This window comes from Parus major, chromosome 2, assembly GCF_001522545.3.
Source record: "Parus major isolate Abel chromosome 2, Parus_major1.1, whole genome shotgun sequence".
NCBI lineage: Eukaryota > Metazoa > Chordata > Aves > Passeriformes > Paridae > Parus > Parus major.
This window is the reverse complement of record NC_031769.1, coordinates 7,835,889-7,858,090: the sequence shown is the minus strand read 5'-3', so window position 1 is coordinate 7,858,090 and position 22,202 is coordinate 7,835,889. Positions and strand designations below refer to the sequence as shown.

Below are 22,202 nucleotides of genomic sequence, written 5' to 3'. Positions count from 1 at the left end.
GGAAGTTGCATACCTTCCTTGAGGAAGAAAGAGATTGTACAGGAGCTCCAAAAGTCTGAGGAGGATAGAGAAGAACATTTCAACCCTCCTGTAAGAGGACTGCATGGCAGCAGTTAGCTGTGAAGTACCTGCTGCTGGGGAATCTGCAGAGGGCAGAAAGGGGATGTTGCAGTTCCCTCTTGATGAAGCACAGCAGAAGATGAGTTGTGCTACAGCCAGTGCTTCTAATATGTACTTGCTCCAAAATCTGAATTTTTAATAGCGAAGCCATAAATAAACATAAATATGCTGTGTTCCTGGACACAAAATAGGCAAATATGAATGTGATCTTGGTCTGGGATCAGGAATCAAAGTTAGACAAATTCCTTGGGATCATTTCTTATTCCATGTGTTAGGCAGAATCTAACAGGTTTTTAAACAGCAGATTTGAGGGTTCTAACATTTTTTAAAAGTTAAAACAAGAAAAAATTCTGTCTTAAATTCAGGGTGTGACAGTGACTTAATACATTAAAAGGACTAGGATTAGAACTGGCAACACAAGGCTTTCCAGCATCCCAGCCAGCTGGACATGGCCTTGCAGGTCTCAGTCTGCATGGATCACAACAGGAGTATGTAGGTATAAACAAAAACAGAATTTAATTACAAGTGCACATTTTTTATTGCACAATGGTCTTTCAAAAATGCCTATGTGAAGAACCGTGATGCTGAGTTTGATCATTTGTTGGAGACTCTTTGTTAAACAGAATGAGTGCAGTGCAGTATGCAGAATATGCTGACATCTTATGGGCCTGACATTTACTAAGGAAACGAATTAAAGTAATTATCTTTATGTATAATAAATGCATTCAACAGGAAATAAAAACAGCACAGTGCAAGAATAAAAAAAAATCTTGTTTTTCTAAGTGGCTGTCATGTACAGAGGCTTAGCAGAGGTTTTTTTGAGGCTGATAATATAAGCATAGATTGAAATAATCCTTATTTCTAGGGAAAATAATAGTGACCTTCAAGACATCAGATTAGAAATTGTGAATACAAATTAAAGATATCCATTCTCTACATTGTATTTGTGTCTTAAAAAATGAAAGGTGTGGAGTTGTTTACTTTCCTCTGTAGGACCAGCCATTCACAGCCTGGTTCTTGGTTCACCAAACAAATTGGGCAACATCATACTACCTGAGTGACATTTCCACAGCTGCCTATGGGTCTGTAGGATTCAAGGAAGCTCTGTGGTGGCAAGGCTGAATTAGTCACCACGCTGCATCTCACCTACCATAATGAGCCACTCAGGCTCTCCTGGCTTCCTGCACCTACAAGAAACTTGAGCTTGCCTACACTGATCCACAAGATCCAGCAGGGCTGGTGGATGAGAGGCTGGACATGACCCAGCACTGTGCCCTCACAGCCCAGAAGGTCAGTTGTGTTCTGGGTGGTATCAGAATTATTACTAGCTTGGATGTTAAAAAGGTTCTTCACCCAGAGAGTGTCTGGGCACTGGAATAGGCTCTCCAGAGAAGTGGTCACAGCACCAGCCTGGAATAATTCAAGAAGCATTTGGGAAATGCTCTCATGCACATGGTGGGATTCTTGGGGCTGCCCAGTGCGGGGCCAGAAACTGGATTTTGATGATGCTTGTTGTTCTCTTTGAACTCGGGACATCCTGGGATTCTATGATTCTTTGGAAAAGAAGGGTATCCAGCTGACCAAGGAAAGTTGAGGGAGGTGATTCTGTCCCTCTGTTCTGCCCTCATGAGACATCATCTGAACTGCTGTGTCCAGCTCTGGGGTCCCCAGCATAAAAAAGACATGAATTTTCTGAAGCAAGTCCAGAGGAGGCCATAAAGATGCTCAGAAGGCTGGAACATTTCTCCTATGAAGACAGACTGAGAGAGTTGAGGTTATCCAGTATGGACACTTAAAGGCTCCAGGGACACCTTGTAGCACATTCCAGTGTCTCAGGGGACCACACAAGAGCTGGAGAGGGACTTTTGACAGGGACATGGAGGGACAGGGCAAGGGAGAATGTCTTCAAACTGAAAGAAGGGAGGTTTAGATGCTAGGAGGAAATTCTTTCCTGTGAGCATGGTGAGGCACTGACACAAATTTCCCTCAGAGTTTGCAGACACCCCATCCCTGGCAGTGCCCAAGGCCAGGCTGGATGGGACTTTGAGCAACCTGATCTAGTGGAAGGTGTCTGTGCCCAGAGCAGGGGAGTCAGAACTAGATGGTCTCTAAGGTCCTTTCCAACCCAAACCATTCTGTGATTCTGTGATAAACCTATCTTGTACATTTGCTACAAGTGAGGATGCCCTCTCACAATGACTTGTGAAGCTGTCACAATTCAATTTTGTGCCAGAGATTGCAGATGCACAACTCATTGCTTAAGAGAGATCACTGTCCTGCCAAATCACCAGGAGTCTTTACAACCTTTTCCCCTTGGCTCCAGCCAATTTCAGAGAATACTGCTGGCTGAACTTCAAAATGGTTATTTACACAAAAAGGTGTTTAAAGGGAGAGTTTCTTCCTGGCTTCAAATAATTAATGAAATTTTATTTCAAAATTGCTAAAGCTCACACATCATTTAAAACTGTCTATTCAGCATAGATACTCCAATTATGTAAGTATCCAGTCCTGTTTGAATCTCTCTGAATATAATTGCCTCAGCAATATCTAGAGATGAGTTTGGCCAGAAAGTTTTAAAATGTATGGATGACAGTTTCAGCTAGGGAAAGAGAGGCATTTCTCCCACTGCATCCTATCAGGAGCAGCTGAAGACTTTTATAAAGTTTCATTTTGCTATATCAAATTGGAAATCTTAATATGCCTCATTCTGTAAATTGTTCCACTTACTTCAATGGGTCTTCATACAGATAAGGTGAAGTACAAACAGTACAAATAAAAGGGTAGGCTCTTTGAAGAAGAGATGTTCTTATATTTGTTTGGGTAAAGCTGAGTGAGGTGCTTCTCTCTTCAATTCTAAACTTTGCTGCAATAAACAGAAATGAATAAAAATAGCAATATCAAACTGCACCAATGTCTGCAGCTTGTTTGGCTTGCCCTGGGATTCAACTGGATACTAATGCATAAAAATACTGATTAAAGCTGAGCAGTTTTTCCCCAAATTGAATTCATTTTAAGAGCAGAGAGGAAAGGGAAATATTATCCTGCTCTTTGCTCAGCATATTTAGATATAATGACATAATATGCACACATTCCAAAAAATTGCCTGTCTTTAGGTAGCGCATTTTGGAGTGATTTCAAATTCCCTTAGGTTATATCAGCAAAATGCTTTCCCCTGCCTCAAAAATCACTAAGCTCTCAGTGCCCAATTGTCTGTGTCACCTTGTTTACATGGTGGGTAATTTTCTAGCCTAGGATCTGTGCCTTATTTTGTCAGGCTGCCCTTATGCTACTTTGTGACGATTTTGATTTTCAAGTCTCCATGCATAAATTATGATTTATTTTGCTTTCTGAAAGATGGGCTGAGTGAAGTAATAGAGTGTGGGGATTTTTGGTTTGTTTTTTTTTTTTTATGATGAATATTTCAAGAGTGTGCTTCTTCCTTCTGAAGAAAACTCTGCACCTCCAGCAAGGATTTTTTCTTCTATACAGAAAAATAAACACAGAGAAGAGCTGAAATAAAAACAGCATCTCTTGTTTGAACCTTGATACATGCAGAGATCTCACAACTCCAGCACTGGGGTGAGAGATGCATCATACTCCTCCTTGGTTATCAATGTTAATTTCTATTTAGCATGGTTCTAAATTAAATCTGTGTTCTGTGGTACTGTCACTGCATTGTTACTCCATGCCCACAAAGAAGCCATGTGCAGAAAATGTGATTATATGAATAAAATAAGGATCAACATCAACATTGCCTGATACTGTGCACTAATGAAGCAAATTGCTCTTCAAAACTTACTTAGATGTTTTTACAACAGTGAGAAGCAAAAGATAAGGCCACAATTCAACTGTTGCCCAAAGGCAATTACTGATTGGAATTGATTAATTCTACAAACAAATTTGACCAATAGATTATTTGTCACATTATGGCAGATTTGGGCAATACTGCTGCAGTTGTGAAGGAGACACAAACATCTAGCATGAATGTTTTAACACAGTTTGTTACCCTGTGGAGCTGCTTGTTGAGTTACCCAAAGAAATCTGACCTGGGAACTGATCAGGGCATGCTACTTTGATGCTATAAAACCATAGTGTTACCTCCCTGCTTTTATGTATGAATCTGAGGAATTGTTAACAGCAACACAAGCAGTTTGCTCTGAGCAACACAAATGTGATGGATTTAACATCAAAATGATGCAAAATCCACTGAAAACAACAGAAAGGCTCCAACTGAATCCAGAGGATTTTGGATCAAGGCCTACCAGGGTCAAGTCTGCTGCTCTAATGGGTTTCCTAAGGGGATCGTGTGGGAAATTGGAAAAAGGATTCCAATTTCTTGAATCCAAGGATTACTGCTGCTTAGAGCTACTGCTTCTGCGAAATCATTGGTTCAGCTTCTTTCCCCTGCCAGCCCATGACACAGCAGCACAAGAGCTCTGAGCTTCATGGTTGCACAAAGGAATCTTTGCACGCAAGAAACTTTCCTCTCTCCTCTCCTCTCCTTCCTCTTTCCCTTAGTCCCTCTTTCCCTCCCTTTCTCTGTTCCTCCAGTAAAAATGCTCCAGAATCCATCTAAGGTAAAAACAATCATTGCTACTACTCAGAAGGAGGCTGCACAAAAGAGGTCCTTGCATCATCAGCTATCAGAGGATAGCGGGCTTGAGGTGCCTGGTTAATCTTCCTTCAGTTACCCAAGACCTTCCCTGCTTGGATATTAAGCTGCTGAACTGGGCACTGCTAAATTATTTCTCAAGCCACCATGGAAGCTCAGAATGATGTGCAGCATGACAGACCTCTCCTAGCTCTGGCTTCACACTGGATCCAGAGCTGTGTCAGCGACTTAGCTGGAACGGGTGTCAATAAAAATCAAGGTTTTGGCTCCATCATTGCAAGCCCCACATGGTTTGAGATGAGTGAGCAGAAGTCTTCCTGAACTGTCACACAATCCAGTTGCAGATGTGATCAGTGAATGATGTTCTGAGGCTTTCTGATGTTAATTCAAGTAACTTTATGAGCTGACTGTGCAGAGGAATGGGCCCTTCTCTGCTCATAAGAACATATCAGCTGATGGAGTATGCCACATGCCACTTCCTCAGCTCTCATATCTGCATATCTTCCCTTGGAAAGGACAGGGTTTTGTTAAGCTTTCAGGAACATTTCAAAGCCCCTTTTTCTGCTATCAAGGTGTTTTAGAGGGAAAGGGCATAAATGAGCAATGTGATAGATATGGGGAGTTCTTATTTTGGTTGGGCAACAGATGAGGCATATGGGAAATTTATTGCAGTATAATTGTGTTATGTGATATCGATGCTGCAGTATTAATGACTGCAAAGTGCCCAGATTGATTCAGATGGCCATTTGCTGTCATTATTACAAATCTAAATAAATAAATTAGAGCAGTTGAACTGATGTAGCTAAGAAATGTTTCAAAGTCACCCGGTGACATACATGTAGACGCTTGTGAACAGAGAGTGACTCAAACAATATCGGGGACACTTTTTATTGGGGTCAGAAAGAAATAGAACAATTAAGTCATTTTCAGTCATATACAATATATTAGGAACTGTTTTAACAAGCACATTGCTAAACTGACTGGCATGAACAAAGCGTTTTAAAAAGCTGGGGTGTAAATATGTCAGGAAAAAAGAAAGAAAACATGTAAACTATGCTCAAAAATAGTCTGCAAATGTAAGGAAACAAGAAAAACTAAGACAATCATGCACATACCTCTCCTGCTACCATGGCCCAGTGAATACAGTGGTTACCATGGCTGGATCTGGCTATGAGGTGGACTTTAGAGGGCAAGCTTTGTTTCTGATCTCTGCCCAAACAGAGAGCCTTGATCCAGTCTGTTGGTTTGTGTACTTTGAATGAGCCAACCTCACACTGCAAGAGCCAGCAAGTTAAGTTTGAATTTATCTCATGCCTTCAGGTTTCTCTTAGCATCCCCTGTCTGGCTGCCATATCACATAGAGGGGGAGATGCATTATCACTCAATATTCCAAAATATGACTCTGCACTTTTTCACTGAAACACAAGAACCGTGCAAGTCAGACAGCTAAGAGTTACTTGCATTTCCCAGTGCTTTTTATGTATCCATGTTTTATTTTTTCTTTCCTGAAAACAGTACATTAAAATGTAGATAATGCTACAATGCGATGTAATGTTGCTAAAAGGTAATTATTTCATTAACCATTTGTGGGGAGTATTAATATATATTAAATATAGGCTCTTTATTTTATACTAATCATTTTATTAGCTTCCAGAGTCATTGATACTGAAAAATATGAGAGCAGGTCTTTCAGAATAAATAGCTTCTTCATTCTCAGAGGTACATTTGTGAATAGGTGGGACCCAAAGACAGCCAAGTAAGAACCTGCTGGTATTGATCTGCATGGAGAAAAAGATCTATTTTGGCTCTTCATACACGCACAACCTCTAATGATCATTGTCTCTGTTGACCAGATAATTTCCTTAGATAAACAACCAAAACCCAAATTAACATACTAACAATTAATAATCCAGTCAACAATTTTTGTAACAATAACAACAACAGAAAGATAAGCTTTATTTTGAAGGTTTATTCTTAGGAATGTTTATGTGATGCCAGCTTTGAATCTAAGCCACCTGCCAATGACCAGGAAAGCAAGTCAGCTGTACAACTGAGATGAAACATTACATATTCTTGTACTCATGGCTGCTGCTTAAGCAGCTACATTTCAATATCTCCCCATTTTATGAATCAGAAACTAAGGAAATATATGTTGTGGCTATTTCTCACTTCACAATTCAACATACAGAACAACAAGAAAATAATTTTTTGGATATTTGTCTACAAAACTTATTTAAAAAATTAAAAAGAAAGCTCTAAAACTTTTTTTTTTTTTTTTTTTTTTTTTAACTTAACACCTGCTTTCAAATTTCTACTGCAGAAAAGCTGTGTAAGCTGTGAGGAAGGTGCTCAGAGGTTACTCCCAATTTCGAGCTCCCCTAGTGGCTGATTCCCTCCCACCGTCCCCGTGGACAGAAACACCTCGTCTGGGATTTTCCCCATTCATGACCAGAAGGAAGTAACTGCAAAAGGGATGTGGATCACAATCCAGGAAGGAAAAAAAAATTATACTCACTCCCACCTGGGACTTTTGGAATGAGAAATAGTTGGGTTATTCAAGGAGAAATTAAAAGACCTAAAGGAGATATGTAAGGGTTTTTCTATAAACTTATAATCAGACACTGCATATTGCCCTCCTGAAGATATAAGGAAACCTGTGGGAAATTCTGCTTTAAAGTTCAACAGCAAATACACAACAAAACTTAGATAACAATGTCTTATGAATCATTCTGCCTACAAAAATTTTTGCATGTATGATGAAAGGTTCTATTGACCATATCCAAGCCAATGATTAGCATTAATCGACTAGCAAATGGATATGAAAACTGAAAAATCAATGCACAGATATTCTGGAAAGCAAATATTTTCTACTTCTCCATACTCACAAAATGTTTTTTCCTGTAGCAGAAATTCTCACAGACTAATGCCAGACTAAAGGCACAGAAAAGCAACACCAGGTTTCACCTGCATGGCTCCCTGAATTTTGCTGTCAAACCAAAATGCATGGAAAACGATGAGCTTAATTTTTCTTGTTGGTGCCAGAGTTTTGGGCTTTTTGGAAGAAAATTCCAAAGAACAAGACTTGTTCTGCTTGTCATTATAAAAATATAGCTGCCAGCTAGCCAGCAATTTTGAACTGAAATGTCTAAGTTGATTTTCAGTATAGGTATTGTAATATCATGAAGATGGGCAACAGGGAGGTGCATCAATTCCTTTGGAGAAAATGGTTTAACACTGCTATGAAGGAGGATGGGGTATATGAAAGAATCAAACAAAACTTCAGGTGAAAATCCTGCCTGAGTCTCCTTCCATTTACACCTGTTTTACTCTGGTATAACCTCTGTTCTCACTGAATTTATTCATGATCTACTTCTCTGGCAGTGATTGCTGTGATCCAAAATTTCTTGGGAAGCTGCACAGGTGCAAAGAGGCTACAAGAATGAAGCTTCCATGCCCCAAAGATGGATAATTTATTTAAAAAATTGTATATTAAGCATAAGGACAAATGTTCGCTATAAAGGATGCAAAATAGTTAAGATCCATTTAAAAGTCATACAGCATTTACATGTGTAGTTTTCTGTATTTTGAGATTCATCAACCAAAATATATCAACACGAGGGAAATCTGGAAACTTCAAATGTCCAATGAGCAACCTCTCTTGTGCAGCCTGAACCCTTCCTTGGCTCTACACAGAGCACACAGCCACCAGCAAATACAGATTTCATAAAAAAAGAAGATAAATAATGTCTGATTCTCCAAGAGCTTGGCTGGGGGTCGGGTGCATCCATCAGTGCCCCTCTGCAGCCCAGGCTGGGTGGGGATGGCCCCATCCATGGCAGCGCAGCGGAGCTTGCGGCGGGCTCGGCACAGCCCCTGGGAGAGCCTGGGTGCCAGCGAGGAGCGCTGGGGCTGTGCTGGGGACCTGCACTGGGCTCAGCAGCTCGTGGCACTGGGGGGCTGGATCAGCCGGGGGCCCCAGCACTCCACAGGGCTCGGGGGGCTGATGAGGAGCCTGGAGGCAGCTCCACGGTGGACCTGGCGCTGCGGGCAGGGCAGTGAGCGAGGCGGCGCCCCTGAGGGGCCTCCCCAGCACCCTCACGCCGGGCAGCCCTGAGGGACCCCGGGGGCCGTGGGTACAGCAGCGGCTGCGGGCCCTGGAGCCTCCAGAGAAGGGGTCGGTGCCGGCCGGGGGCTGCCGCAGCTTTGGGGTGTTTGCTGTGGCTGAGCTGTGGGGCGGGCAGGGCTCGGCTCGGGCCCGGGCCCGGCGGGACAGAGGCCGGGCAGGACCCCCGCCCCCCGAGCCGCTGCGAGTGAGGAGCTGGGGGCTCGGGGCTGCGGTTTTCCCAGAAGCTGTGGCATTTAAATAATAATTTGAAAGGAAGAAGAAAAGCTGGTGGGGAGGAGAGGCAGGGCGCATCCCGGAGGCTCGGCGGGGCGGGCGGGAGCGCCGGCCCGGTTCCCCCGGCTTCCCCCGGGGTCCCCCGGCACCCCCCGGCTCCCCCCGCCCGGCTCCCGGCGGGGCCGCCGCCACTCCAGCCTGCGCTGAGGCTGAGCAGAGCCTCCCCGCTCCCCCAGCTCTGCTTTCTTTCACATCTAATTTGATAGGAGGGGGATTTCGAGCTTCCCACAGTTACAACTTTTCTTGATTTCTCCCTTCCCCCCCCCCCGCGCATTTATTACTTGCATTTAATTAATTCCTTCTTTGCGTTTCCTTCCCTGTTAATCTTTGGGTGACTGCTTTGTACATATGGCAATCTGATAATGAGGGAGTTTGTCCTTATTCTCTAGACTTCTTCACTGCGATGTCCACCCATCTAGTGCCTGGGATATCGATCTTCTTTCCATGGGGAGGGGGACAAGGTAAGAGGGGTGATAAAAGTTTTGCAGTATTCCACACCATTAAGAATAGCTTTTATTCCTTGGCGCTGTTTAATCAACTGTTATATCAAGTCATGCTGTTTAAGCAACCACATCAAAAGAACATACCCTCTTTTGTATAAATTATATATTCCTTGTATCTGTCTTCTCGCATGCACGCAGACGGGGAGATAAAACTTAAGTTTGTTTTTTAATAGCATGAAGCAGGTATTTAGCTGTTATACAACTTGTTTCTGCAACTAAGTTGGTTGATAACAACCTAGGAGCCAAGCTGCTGCCTTTTTAACTTTTTACCCATTTCCAAGTCAAAACTCCTCAATTTAAAGGTAGGAAAGGGAAATCAATGACTCGCTGAAACTCCACAAAGAAACATAAATAGCAGAAGAAAAGCATAGGCTAAAAAAAGATGAAAGAGCACCAGTTAGAGTCGGCATGAGACCACTTCGGACCACTTCTTTCGGCTCTTTTCTAAAGTTTACCTGTAGAGACCGCTTGGTCCCTTGAAAAGTCCGTGCTGACCTGCTTGTTGCAGTTTATGGATAGACAACTTTTTTACCACTTAAAAACTGGTTTTAAAATTAATTTTCAAGGTTTAAGTTGATTACTACTCAGCTCAATGTCACAGACCAGAAAACTCCCATACAGTTGTTCACCCCAAAGAGCTCTTTTTTTTTCTTTTTTTCTTTTTTCTTTTTCTCTTTTCTTTTTCTTTTTTCTTTTTCCCACAACTTAAATAAAGTTCATTTTTCGAATGTGTTTTGTTTTTCTGAGAAAGTAGACTTTAAATTACCTCAGCACACCATCCTGGAATTTTTAAGAACTCCTGAAAAACTCCTGAAAGTTTCTAGATCCTAGGACAAATTGTATTTTCTTAGGAGCAAAAGCAAATGAGCACTTTGCAGGCAAAGAAGTGTTTGTTCATATGGGACTCTGCTGTTCTGTCTAACCTGCTCTATCAGCCTCATCTCTGCAATTTTGCTCGTCTCTCAACACCTTTGTCTGATTAGTAGCTTTTGGAGATTGGGATAAAGACATCACTTGCCACGCTGCATGAGATAACAATTAATTTAACATTAAACTTATCCCCTTTCCATTCACTTTGCTTGGATCGATCTCTGTTAATTGTGTTTGCGGATGCTTTCAACACTATGCTTTTCTTAAAAACTTAATGACACCCCACAAGGAGGTGTAAGAATCTGAAACGCTCCTCTCCGACTTTGACCAAAGAAACAAAGAATATATCCCCAGCGTGCTCAGGAGACCATCTATTTTTAATCAGTTGACTATTCATGCACTTCCGAAGATACAACGTTATTTTAAACTGGGTGATAGTCCTGATTTTATTTTAAAAAAAAAAAAGTGCCACATTGCAGTTGTGTGATACACAAGTCAGACACAGTAACTTCATTTAACTGCCGCTTCGCATCAGACCTGTTTCTGCTATTAAAGTGGTCATTTATCAGCTAAAAGGCGAGTGTGTTTAAAAATGTATGTCTTTGGGAGGGAGAGCAATCTCCCTTTTCAGGGGCAAGAAACCTGTTACAAAGCCATTTAGGTGGGTGCGCTGTGAAATGGCATTATTCCCCCCCCCCCCCGGGGCGTTAGTATTACCTAAGTATGTTCCCATTTGCACGGCTCCCCGATAATTCGGCATTTTATTTAACCACACTGCCCTTAGAAACTTGACTTGCACTGAAGCAGCCTGCTAATCTTAATTTTTTTCCCCTCTTTCAGAAAGGCATCTGTTCCTCTTGCTGACAAATGTACCATTCTGCCAAGAAAGTTTTGGGGAGAAAAAAAAATAAGAAGAAGAAAAAAAAAAAAAAAGAAAGAAAAAAGAAAAAAAAGAAAGAAAAAAAAAAAGCGTGTAATTGATGTTATCCCAAGAAAGCGCGATCTCCACCCCTCTCGGCTCTAAGCCCTTCAGGTAAAAGGAAAAAAAAATCTTTCAAGAATTTGTTGCCTTTTTGAGGGTTAAAACATCAGAAGACAAGCTTGTCTCGCCTTGGCCAATCAGCTCTCGGCCCTGGCAGCTATAATATAGAACTAAAGGCAGACTCCTCTCACAAGCGTCTTGCTTTGCTACCATTAAAATCAGACCCTTTTTTTGTCTCTCGATTGCTGTCTCCCGACCAAACTCCGATGTGTTCCGTTATCAGCGACCTAAAGCCTGCCATTCCAGCACCTGTCTTGCTAGGGATCGGTGGATAGTATACGATTCAGAAAGCAGACAAGGACATAGGAGGAGAGAGAGCTCTAGAGAGACAGCCAGGGATAGGCACAGAGAGCTTTGAAGTAATTGGATTCAATGGACGAAATGCTGCTGTTGACAAGAATTCTCTTGGTGGGCTTCATCTGCGCTCTTTTAGTCTCCTCTGGGCTGACTTGTGGACCAGGCAGGGGCATTGGAAAAAGGAGACACCCCAAAAAGCTGACCCCTTTAGCCTATAAGCAGTTTATTCCCAATGTGGCAGAGAAGACCCTAGGGGCCAGTGGAAGATATGAAGGGAAGATCACAAGAAACTCCGAGAGATTTAAAGAACTAACCCCAAATTACAACCCTGACATTATTTTTAAGGATGAAGAGAACACGGGAGCTGACAGACTGATGACTCAGGTAGAGCCACAGAGATACCTGTATTTGTGTTTGTTAACCTCTCTGAGCAATCCTAAAGGACGCATCTGTCTTAGTATTTTTGAAAGCCCCCCCTTTCCCTCTCCCCCTCCTCCCCCCGCCCCTCCAAACTCGACTAGTTTCCCCATTGAATGTAAATACCATCTATCCAGCCAAGTTAGCAGGGGCTGGAGCTGCAGCTATTTAGATATTTGGTGGGGGAATCTGTGTGATACTTACAGTCATTACCGTGCCATGGCGTTCCCTGTAACTTGGTTAGAGATTGCTGTTTGCATTCGTCCCCAAGGATGCACTTTGATCAAACGAATTGCATACAGCTCAGAGGACCCCAAGTGTATAGTGACCGCCAGGCCACCCACTCATTATTACAAACGTAGTCCGCGGTTGCTGCGCCTGCTGACTTTATTTTTCATATATATATTTTATTTAATTTCTCTTTTTTTCCTTTTCATTTCATTTTATCCTTCATTATTATTATTGTTCTTGTCGCGAGCATATTCTAAATTTAGTAGGCATGCAGTCTTGCACTCACAAAAGGCAGCTGAAGCCGGATCGACCATTCCTCATCTGATTCCGTATTATATAGCTCGTATTGCAATACCATCATTTGCAATTGTGCCCATCAGAGCGTAAATATATTGATATTTCTTTAAGGATGCTCGCCGCCAATGCTCTGGTACTTCCATAGGGGAGGGACTTGCAACTTATCGGCATTGCATCACCTTCTGTTTTAAAAAATCTGATGGCACAAGGTTTACAACTGGGTAAATATTGGATTTCGGGTGGAATCGTATTGCGGAACCATTTTACGAAAAGAAAGAAAGAAAGAAAAAAAAAGATAAAGGTGAGAGAAAGAGAGAGAGAGAACCGCTCCGAGAGTCACCTCGTAATTATAATTCATGCTCAGCAGAGAGCTCGGTGAAGTCAATTGCTCTGCCAATCCTGGAGTTTCAGAAACTACATGCAATCTAGACACTGGAAATGGGTTTCCTCCAAATATAGGTCAACAGCGCTTTTTTAATATTAATACATTTAAGCCCCACCTTCAGTGCTAGAGCAGGACTCGCCTGGAAGGACTAGGCGGGGAGTGGACGCGGGGAAGGGGGGTGGGGGGTGGAATTTCCCAAACTCTCCCCGTTCCTCGGCCTGATTTTCCGCACGTTGCCGGGTCTCCCGGGGCGAGGGACCGGCGGCCGCCACCATCTCCTCCCGACCACCTTAAATCGCACCGCTCCTCTGAGCGCGGTGGCGCCTCCGCCCGCCGCCGCCGCCGCCCCGCGCAGGGGTGCGGAGCGGAGCGGAGCGGGTGCCGGTCCCCGCTCGGGCGCGGCCCGCGCCCCTCCGCGCACCCGCGGTCCTCCGCCCCCGCTGCCTCCGGAGCCACATCTCTCGCATTTTCAGCTCCACTTACTCCCCTCGCGTATCGATCGCGGCGGCTCGGGTTTCACCCTTCCCTCCGCAGCCCGGCGGCGGCGGCGGCTCCGCGGGAGACGGGCTCCCGCCGGGGCTCGGCGCATCCCTCCCTGCGCGGCTGCGCCGGTGCGTGTGCGCGGCGGAGCGGAGCGGAGCGGGGCGGCGGGAGCGGGGGGAGCCGGGGCACGGTCGGGAGCGGTGGGCTGCGGGCTGACCCCGGCCCCGCGGCTCTCCCGGGGCACGCCGCGCCGGCTACGCGGCTGGCCGCTCCCGCTGCATTAGCTGGCAGCGTCTGAACTCCTGACCTTCTGTCAACTTCCCTCAGACGAACGAAACGAAAACAAATACTTCCCCCCCTCCTCCTTCAGTGCTTGTTCCCGTGCCTTAGACACAAAGGGGGGAGGTGGGCTGAGAGCGGCGGGGCCGCGGAGGCCGTGGGGCCGGGTACCCGGCGGCAGAGAGGGGAGCGAGGTGGGGGGCGAGGTCGGGGAGCGAGCGGAGCTCCGGCACCCCTGGGCCAGGCAGCGAGCGGGGAAGCGGAGCGGACTGGTTGCCCTTGCTCTCCGTTCCCCGGGCACTGCCGGGTCCTCGGCGACCCGGGGTGCGGTCCTGCCGCTGGACTCCCTGCCTCGCTTTCCTCTCCTTCCCTGTCTCCCTAGGCCAGCAACCTCTCGTTAAATCCCAGCCTTTAAACGCCGGCTTCGGGAGTCCTTCAACCATGGAGAGATCTTTCATGGACAGAATCGTTAAACTTGCAGAGTGGTTGCCGAATGAATTAGCCGCTAGTTAATATTAACTCCAGGAGGGGTGGGGGGGTAACGCAAACAGAGGTAGGTAAGTCAGGTTCTCAACTTTACAGGTGACACCAGCAGTTTGCTAAGGGCTCCCCCCTTCCTCCCTTTCCTCCCCACCACCCCGGCCATTGGCTGGATTCGGGAGAGAGATAAGGAGGCCAGGTCAGTATGATAAAGCTGGAATTTGTATGAAATAAAATAGCAATCTCGTGTAATGCAGGCACACAACCGGTGCGTGATGTGAGGAATTTAGAGATCAACTTGGCATTTAGGAAGCCCACCAGGTTGTTTACACTGACAGGTACCTGTTAAGTGTTTCCTTCAAGCAATTCATTTGTGAAGAGATTAGGAGCTGGCAGGAGAGGGCTTGTTGAACAACTTTGCCTCCACACAAAGCGTTAGTGGAGGCAGCCCTGCTGAGCTTCACGGTGGCTGAACAGAATTGGGCTTGATTTGTGGCACACGACCCGATGAATTAATAAATAGTCTGGGCTTCACGGCTTTTGACTCTGACAATCCAGCTCAGGCAGTATAAAAGGGAGAAAAGTCCCTTTTAGGAGGCCGTTTCTTCTTTATTTCTCCTGGAGCCGGGAAGTGGTGCTGGCAGGGCCGGAGCGGCCAGAGCCCCTCGGCGCCGCCCGCACCGCTGTCCGCGTCCCTGCCCGCGCCCGCTCCTCCCGTGCGGGGCAAGACATCGCCGTGTCGTGCAGTGCTGTCGCCTTATCAGCAACTGAGACTTTTGATTCTTCTCCCCCTTTCCCCTGTAAATCAGTGAGGGAGCATATCTGTCCACTCAGGTGTGAGAGGGAGAGAGGAAAAAAAACAAAATAAATCAAACTCAACTTCCTTGTGCTGCTGCACTTTGCTGCCGGGAATGGTGCCGAAACCCAAACACCAGTCTCTCTCCATAAAACGGTAGGCCAGAGAGTCCAAAGTGAGCTCACGACTGTGTTTTATATCTCTCGGGTGCCTCTGTGTTGCTGGAATCACTTTTATGGCTGTTGGTGAACACATGGGAACTTCCTTGCTAAGCAACCTTGTCACGTCCCTAAAAGTAGCGTCGTCGGAGTAATGGAGGGGCTTTGCTGTCCTGGGAGCTGTGAAAGGGGGACTTTGTGGTCTGTTACCGCCTGTGCTGGGAGCACACTGGGGAGAATGGTCCTGCAGAAGGCCAAGCACACCAGTCAGGCCAGCAAAAGTGTAGGAAGAGCAGCTTACTGCATCCCACCCTGGCTTGCAGCCACATCGGTATTTGCATCAAAAGAACAACATCGGGTATAGCCATGAGTTGTTTTCCTCTCAAAAAGGAGTAAGAAATCTGGCAACGTGTGTGTTGCTAACTCTGTACCTTTAGTCAAGAGCTTTTCAATGCTTTTGGTGCTGATTTCCTGTTTCTGTGGGCTGAGAGTCCTTTCCCCCCACTGCTACTGTGCCTATTCCCTGCCTGGCTAAGATGGAAATCTCCCCAAAACTTTCAGGGTTTCAGCTCATCTCTTTTCCTCATCCCTTCCTGTGCCACTCATTACTTGGTCCCTACACGCTCTCGGTGCTGCTGGGCCTAGTTCAGCCCAGGGATGGCTGGTGGCTCTGAAGGGTAAATGAAAAACCCTGCAGTACTTTCTCCACGGAGTTGGAAGGGTTTTACTCCACACAAAGGGGGTCCTAGCTTGCATAGCATCCCTGCTCCGCTTAACTTCCCTCCTTGGCCCTCCCTTGCTTTTCATCTTCCCACTAAGAGCTATATTATTGTATGGATTTTCTCGGCTTTGTAGGCGAGCGCCGATGTATGTTTGAAGCAGAGTGAATGCTCCCAGCCCATGCAGCTTTGAGGGCTCTAATGAGTGATGGGCGAAGGGAGAGAAGAAAAAAAACACCCCTCCCTTCAGCACATAAAGGCTGTTAACATGTATTGATACCCTTTTCAACACAGAATTAAGCTGAAAAGACCCGCAGAGACATTCCGGGGGGGAATCCGTGACTCCGAGATATATGGCGAGTGTTTGTTCTGGGCAGAAACTTTGCTCTCGGGAAGGGACAGGGCACTTAGCGGCAGGAATTTGCTCCGTGCAGGTGGCTTTGGATCGCCACGCTCACACCCCAGCGCCAGCGGTGCGGCGGAGGGGGGTCCCTCTGTCCCCGCAGCAGGTGCCAGGGGAGGGGAAAGGTCCGTCTCTGTGGGTCCTCGCGGTGTTTCATCCTCTGTTCATCCCGTGTCCCCAGGTTTCATTCTCCTCCTCACCTGCCTCCCCGTCCCTCCCTGGCAGCGGAGGAGAAGATGCTCAGCCCTGGCTGAGCCCATCCCGGGGTGCGTTTGGCGGGGAGGGCAGGAATGCCGCCGCTTTGGCTGGAGAAGGAGAGCAGGATGCGGCCCAAGGGGGAACAGACAGCGCAGGGAGGGTGTTCGCCCTGTCTGCAGCACCCCCAAAATAACCCTTCCCTGTCTGCCCTTTTCCCCATAGCGCTGCAAGGACAAGCTGAACGCTCTGGCGATCTCGGTGATGAACCAGTGGCCCGGGGTAAAGCTACGGGTAACCGAGGGCTGGGACGAGGACGGCCACCACTCCGAGGAGTCCCTGCACTACGAGGGCCGCGCCGTGGACATCACCACCTCGGACCGGGACCGCAGCAAGTACGGCATGCTGGCCCGCCTGGCCGTCGAGGCTGGCTTCGACTGGGTCTACTACGAGTCCAAGGCGCACATCCACTGCTCCGTCAAAGCAGGTAAGGCGGGCAGCCTGCCCAGGGACGTGTCGAGGTGGGGAGGCACCCCCGGGCCGCAACTCAGCGCCCTAGAGCCTTCTGTGCCCTGTCTCTGCCGCCGGTCACCCTCCTTTCGTCCCCGCAGGGTCCCCATCACCCGGCCTGCCCCGCCGGGGCTCCCGCGGGGATGAGAGCAGAGGCCCGAGGGCTCAGCCGGCCTTCCCCCCGCCTCTTAGCGACCCCGCCGCTGCAGAGGTGGGGGAAAGGAAAGAGTGAGGGCGAAGGAAAACAAACAAACAAACAAAAAGCCGATCCAACTGAAGCAGTTTTTCATAGCACTTTTATTTGGGTGATTTGCTTGGCCAGCCTTCCCACGAGAGCTGCGTCGCAGCTTCTCCTTCTCCTCCCCCCGTGGGGTCTGATGCTTTCCGTACCCAAGGAGCATGTTCAACACAAACACTCGTGGCCGTCTCCAGCCGCCCCGCTGGCTGCACGCCTTACTCGCGAGTGCTAATCTCCGAGTGGGAGCCGGCCAGGAAAATAAATAAGTAACGTGGTCCCCAGCCTCCTTCAGTGGTAGCCGCTAGGAAATTCCCAGATAGGAATACACATACACGTAATTTTTTTTCCTCCCCTCCCCTGTGCTTACAACGCCACACGCTGTCTCAACCCGGGAACAGCTCGCAAGAAATTCCCGACTCCCAGAGTTCCTTTTCTTGACACTTGACACGTTTCTGGGGGAGCAAAGCTGTTAACGAGTGTCAGCCCCCAGCTCCACGGCTTGCCTCCATCCAGCTGCATGACATCTAAAGCTCTTTTTAAGAGCATACTCTAGCCCAGCAACCTGCTGGATGTGTCAGAAAACACTTGGCTGCAAAAGAAAATATTGGGCTTTCTTTAAATATAACTGTTTGCTTCGAGCCCAGCAGCCCCACGGCAGGGAAACCAGCCCGGCCCTGCCGTGCCCACCTGCAGGAGAGGTTTGTGTCCCCCACTCCAGCCTGGAGCTCCCCAGGGGCTGAGCACCTCTCCTGGCCCATGTGGGCTTTGTTCTGAGAGCCTGCTACTGCTTTTGTTCAGCTCCTGAGTCCTTTCTAGCCGAAAAGAGGCCCTGCAAAACTGTCAGCTGCGTGGAGATCCGAAACACCCCTTTCAATAGCCAAGATGGGCTTTGTAGCGCAAGGTGTCCAATTGTGGTGCACGGTGACCTTAGCCCAGGAGCTCCTCCTAATCCACCCCAGGGGTGTTTCACAGGAGAGGAGCCACCCCAAGCTGCTCATTGAGATTCACCACACAAGGACTTGGGGGCAATATTTGGAGGGTGTCAGGCAGGGTCGTGTGACTGTACGAGGCAGGCTGAAGGGAGCAGGCTTGAATCCCACTCTCTCAGCCTGATCTTAAACTGTCCAAACCTCATTTCATGACAGAGCATCTCATGAGAAGATTAAATCCCATAATGCCAGCAGGAAGATTCTTTATCTAGATCTCTGTTTGCAAAAAGTATGATCCAGGAGACTGGAATGCAAAGAAGAGTTCCCCCAAGGCCTGAATTATTGTCACCAGAACAGAGGAGGGAGAGGCAGGGGTGGTAAAAGGGACATTGATAATGCGCTACAGCAAGTATTTAGAGCAAGCTTCTACATTTAAAATTCAAATACAGATCTTGAGTGCCTTGGAAAAGTGGCTCTGCTGTGCAAATAGTGCTTGGAAGGTCCTGGGTTTTTTGGAGAGTATGTGTGTGAATTGGCACATAGGGTTTCTGCACCTGAACAAATAGGGAGGGGGAGAAAAGGGGGGGAAGAAGCTGGGAAAAAAATGGAAGTGTCCTCTCTTCCAAGAGTGTCTGCATTTATTACATGAATCAGAATGACAATGCTGATCCTTTATTGGATTTTAATTAGAGAACCCAAACAAGCACTGCTCAAAGAAGCAGATTTTCACACCTCTGCCAATTCACTGGCATGTTTGTAGAGCTGCTACACTACTACATCTATTCATCAAGTCCCTGAATATGCAAACAAAGCTCTAGCCAGACCTTTACCGCCAGCTTGTAGGAAGGTGTAGTTTGCTAGCAGAGGCCTCTACATAAAGCACATAGCTTGTTTGTTGCCATGTCCTCCCTGAAGAGGGAGGCCTTGGAGATCTTGCTGCTTCATTTCTGAAGGAGAAGTGATAAAGTCATTAGCAAATCAATAACGGTCTAATTTTCATCCTTCCTGTCCTTCCTGAGAAAGTCATTAGGAGACACTGCAAGGATTTGTTTAAATCATAGGATTTCAGTAACAGTCACAGAGGCAAAATATAAAATCTGTCCATCCTTAGGAGCTAAATCACCAGGTCTCTTAAGTGGTGTAGGAAGTAACTGTAAGAAAGCAGGGAAAGGCAAGGGAGATATGGGGAAATCCAACAGCTGCAGCAAAGATGCTACCATTACATACTCTGGGGTATTACCCAATTTTTTAAAGAAGCAGAGCAGTTAGGAACACTGCAAGTCCCTCTGTTAAGACAGAGATCAGCCAGAAACAGAGCAGATGTTTTTTCCCACTGCCCCCCTGGTGTCTGAGCTTCCAAAAAATGATTTTGCACCGAGTCTCATTGCTGCTTTTGCTTTCTCTAAGTCTGAGATTGTTGCTCTCAGTAGCACTGGAAAGCAGTGCTACTCTAAACTGCTCTAAACTCTGAGTAACTCCCGAGAGCTGGAGAAAGTGGAGGAGGCATTTGCTTGGGCCTTGCACAGGGACCACATGCTCTGAGAAAAGGAAGAGCATCCTTCTTCTAGGGGGGAGGGAGAGGATTTTATCTTTTTTGAAAGAGGATTGAAGCAGAGTGCTGGAGATGCCAGGCAGGGGTGCTGCGAGGGTGGGATGTGCCCCAGTAGCCACCATGCTGAGCAGGGAGGCTGGAGGCAGCATGGGGACTTGTGCAGCACGATAGAGGAGGATTTGGGAAATTTGAGTTGTTGCTTTGCAGTGGCAAAATTTGTGTGTACCCTGGAGCAAAGTCTCCTCCTATTCTCTGCTGTTTGCTCCCCTAGATGTGCTCCTTGAGTAAGAGCTGTGTGGGGACTCTGAGCATCGAGAGCGCAGGCACTTGTTTAGAGAAGAGACTTTGTGCCAGCAAAACCACTTGGCTTTGAAAGCCTGCAGGTTATCTGGCATCAGGTGTCAGTGCAGAGTAAACAGTAGCCAAATGGGAAGTTCTTCCAGAAGACATTTTGTTTTGGAACAGTTTTCTCATTGGAAATATTTTGGCCCGTTTCCTTTATGAGACAAATCACCCTTGTAACTTCTAACCCAGGGGAGATTTTGCACTGGCTCAAATCTGTCAGGAAGGGAATTCTCACTTGACCCACTGAGTGCAAACGGGGAGTGTTCCTAGATGAGGGTGGAGCAATTTCAGAGGGGAGTCTGGCTGTGTCCTGCACTTTCTTGGTGGGTTGGGGAGGCTGAGGAAGTGATAAGTTCCCACATGCTCCCATGCCCCAGCCCAGTCTGCCTCCTCTAACCTTGCTGTGCCTCTCTCCTTGCACAGAAAACTCGGTGGCGGCCAAATCCGGGGGTTGCTTCCCTGGCTCGGCCACGGTGCACCTGGAGAAAGGCGGGACGAAGCTGGTGAAGGACCTGAGGCCTGGAGACAGGGTGCTGGTGGCGGACACGGAAGGCCGTCTGCTCTACAGCGACTTCCTCACCTTCCTCGACCGCGAGGACGGCTCTCACAAGATCTTCTACGTCATTGAGACTCGGCAGCCCCGGGCCCGGCTGCTGCTCACGGCCGCCCACCTCCTGTTCGTGGCCCCCCAGCAGAACCAGTCCGAGGCGGGGGCCGCCGGCAGCCGGGCGCTGTTCGCCAGCCGCGTGCGGCCGGGCCAGCGGGTCTTCGTGCTGGGCGAGGGCGGGAGGCAGCTGCTGCCGGCAGCCGTGCACCGCGTGTCGCTGAGGGAGGAGGCGTCGGGGGCCTACGCCCCTCTCACGGCCCAGGGCACCATCCTCATCGACCGCGTGCTGGCCTCGTGCTACGCCGTCATCGAGGAGCACAGCTGGGCACACTGGGCCTTCGCTCCCTTCCGCCTGCTCCAGGGCCTGCTGGCCGCCCTCTGCCCTCTCCCGATGGGAGACCCCACGGCCCCCGGCATCCACTGGTACTCTCGGCTCCTCTACCGCATCGGCAGCTGGGTGCTGGATAGTGACTCTCTGCACCCGCTGGGCATGATGGTGTCATCCAGCTGAGGGACCCCGCGCCACGCCGGCCGCCCGCCAGGCTCCGACGAGAGACAGAGACACTGAGGGACAGAGAGAGAGAGAGAGAAAAAGAGAGAGAGAGAGAGAGAGAGAGAGAGAGAGAGAGAGAGAGAGAGAGAGAGAGAGGAGAAAAAAAAAAAAAAAAAAAAAAAAAAAAAAAACCTAAAAGATTTCTTTCCTAAGTAGCAGAAATAATGAAACTGAAATAATTATTCTATTTATGTTTTCNGAAAAAAAAAAAAAAGAAAAACCTAAAAGAAAAAAAAAAAGGAAAAAAATACATATTTTTTAAAAGAGAAAAAAAGAAAAACCTAAAAGAAAAAAAAAAAGGAAAAAAATACATATTTTTTAAAAGAGAGCACGGATTAAGACTTAAAGATAATAATAATAAAATAATAATAATTAAGTAGGACAGTCCAAAGTAGACTTAAAGGGAAACAAAGACCCCTGGAAGTTCTGTTCTGTTTAGTTTATAAATATATATATATTTTTATTTGTTCTTTTGTTTTGTTTGTTGGTTGGTTGTTTTCGTTTTTTCCTCCTCTCCTGGATATTTATTTCTTTGGTATTTTGAATAGATGTTTTAAATGATATGAACCGGACCTTCAAGAGCCTTAAATAGTTTCTTTGATAATTTATTATCATGTGAACTGTACTCACAGGGGAAAAAATTATTTTGTGAGGCCAAGTAAAACTGCGCAGAGTCTATTTTTCTACATGTCATGTGTGTCCTGACTTTCAGAAAGCAAAATTCTGTATTTTCCCATCTCTCCATTACATTGCTCCTTCATTTCAGCAAGTCTAAAAAACAA

The 22,202-nt window shown here is 47.0% G+C and overlaps 1 protein-coding gene across 1 annotated transcript; it reads left to right on the top strand.

Moving 5' to 3' along the window:
- Nucleotides 1-9,947: 9,947 nt before the first annotated feature.
- Nucleotides 9,948-21,477, top strand: SHH (sonic hedgehog signaling molecule). Its single transcript, XM_015620259.2, has 3 exons — nt 9,948-12,227; nt 16,912-17,173; nt 20,684-21,477. Exons 1-3 carry the CDS (start codon nt 11,919-11,921, stop codon nt 21,376-21,378), a joined length of 1,266 nt encoding a protein of 421 aa, XP_015475745.1. The 5' UTR covers nt 9,948-11,918; the 3' UTR covers nt 21,379-21,477.
- Nucleotides 21,478-22,202: the final 725 nt, after the last annotated feature.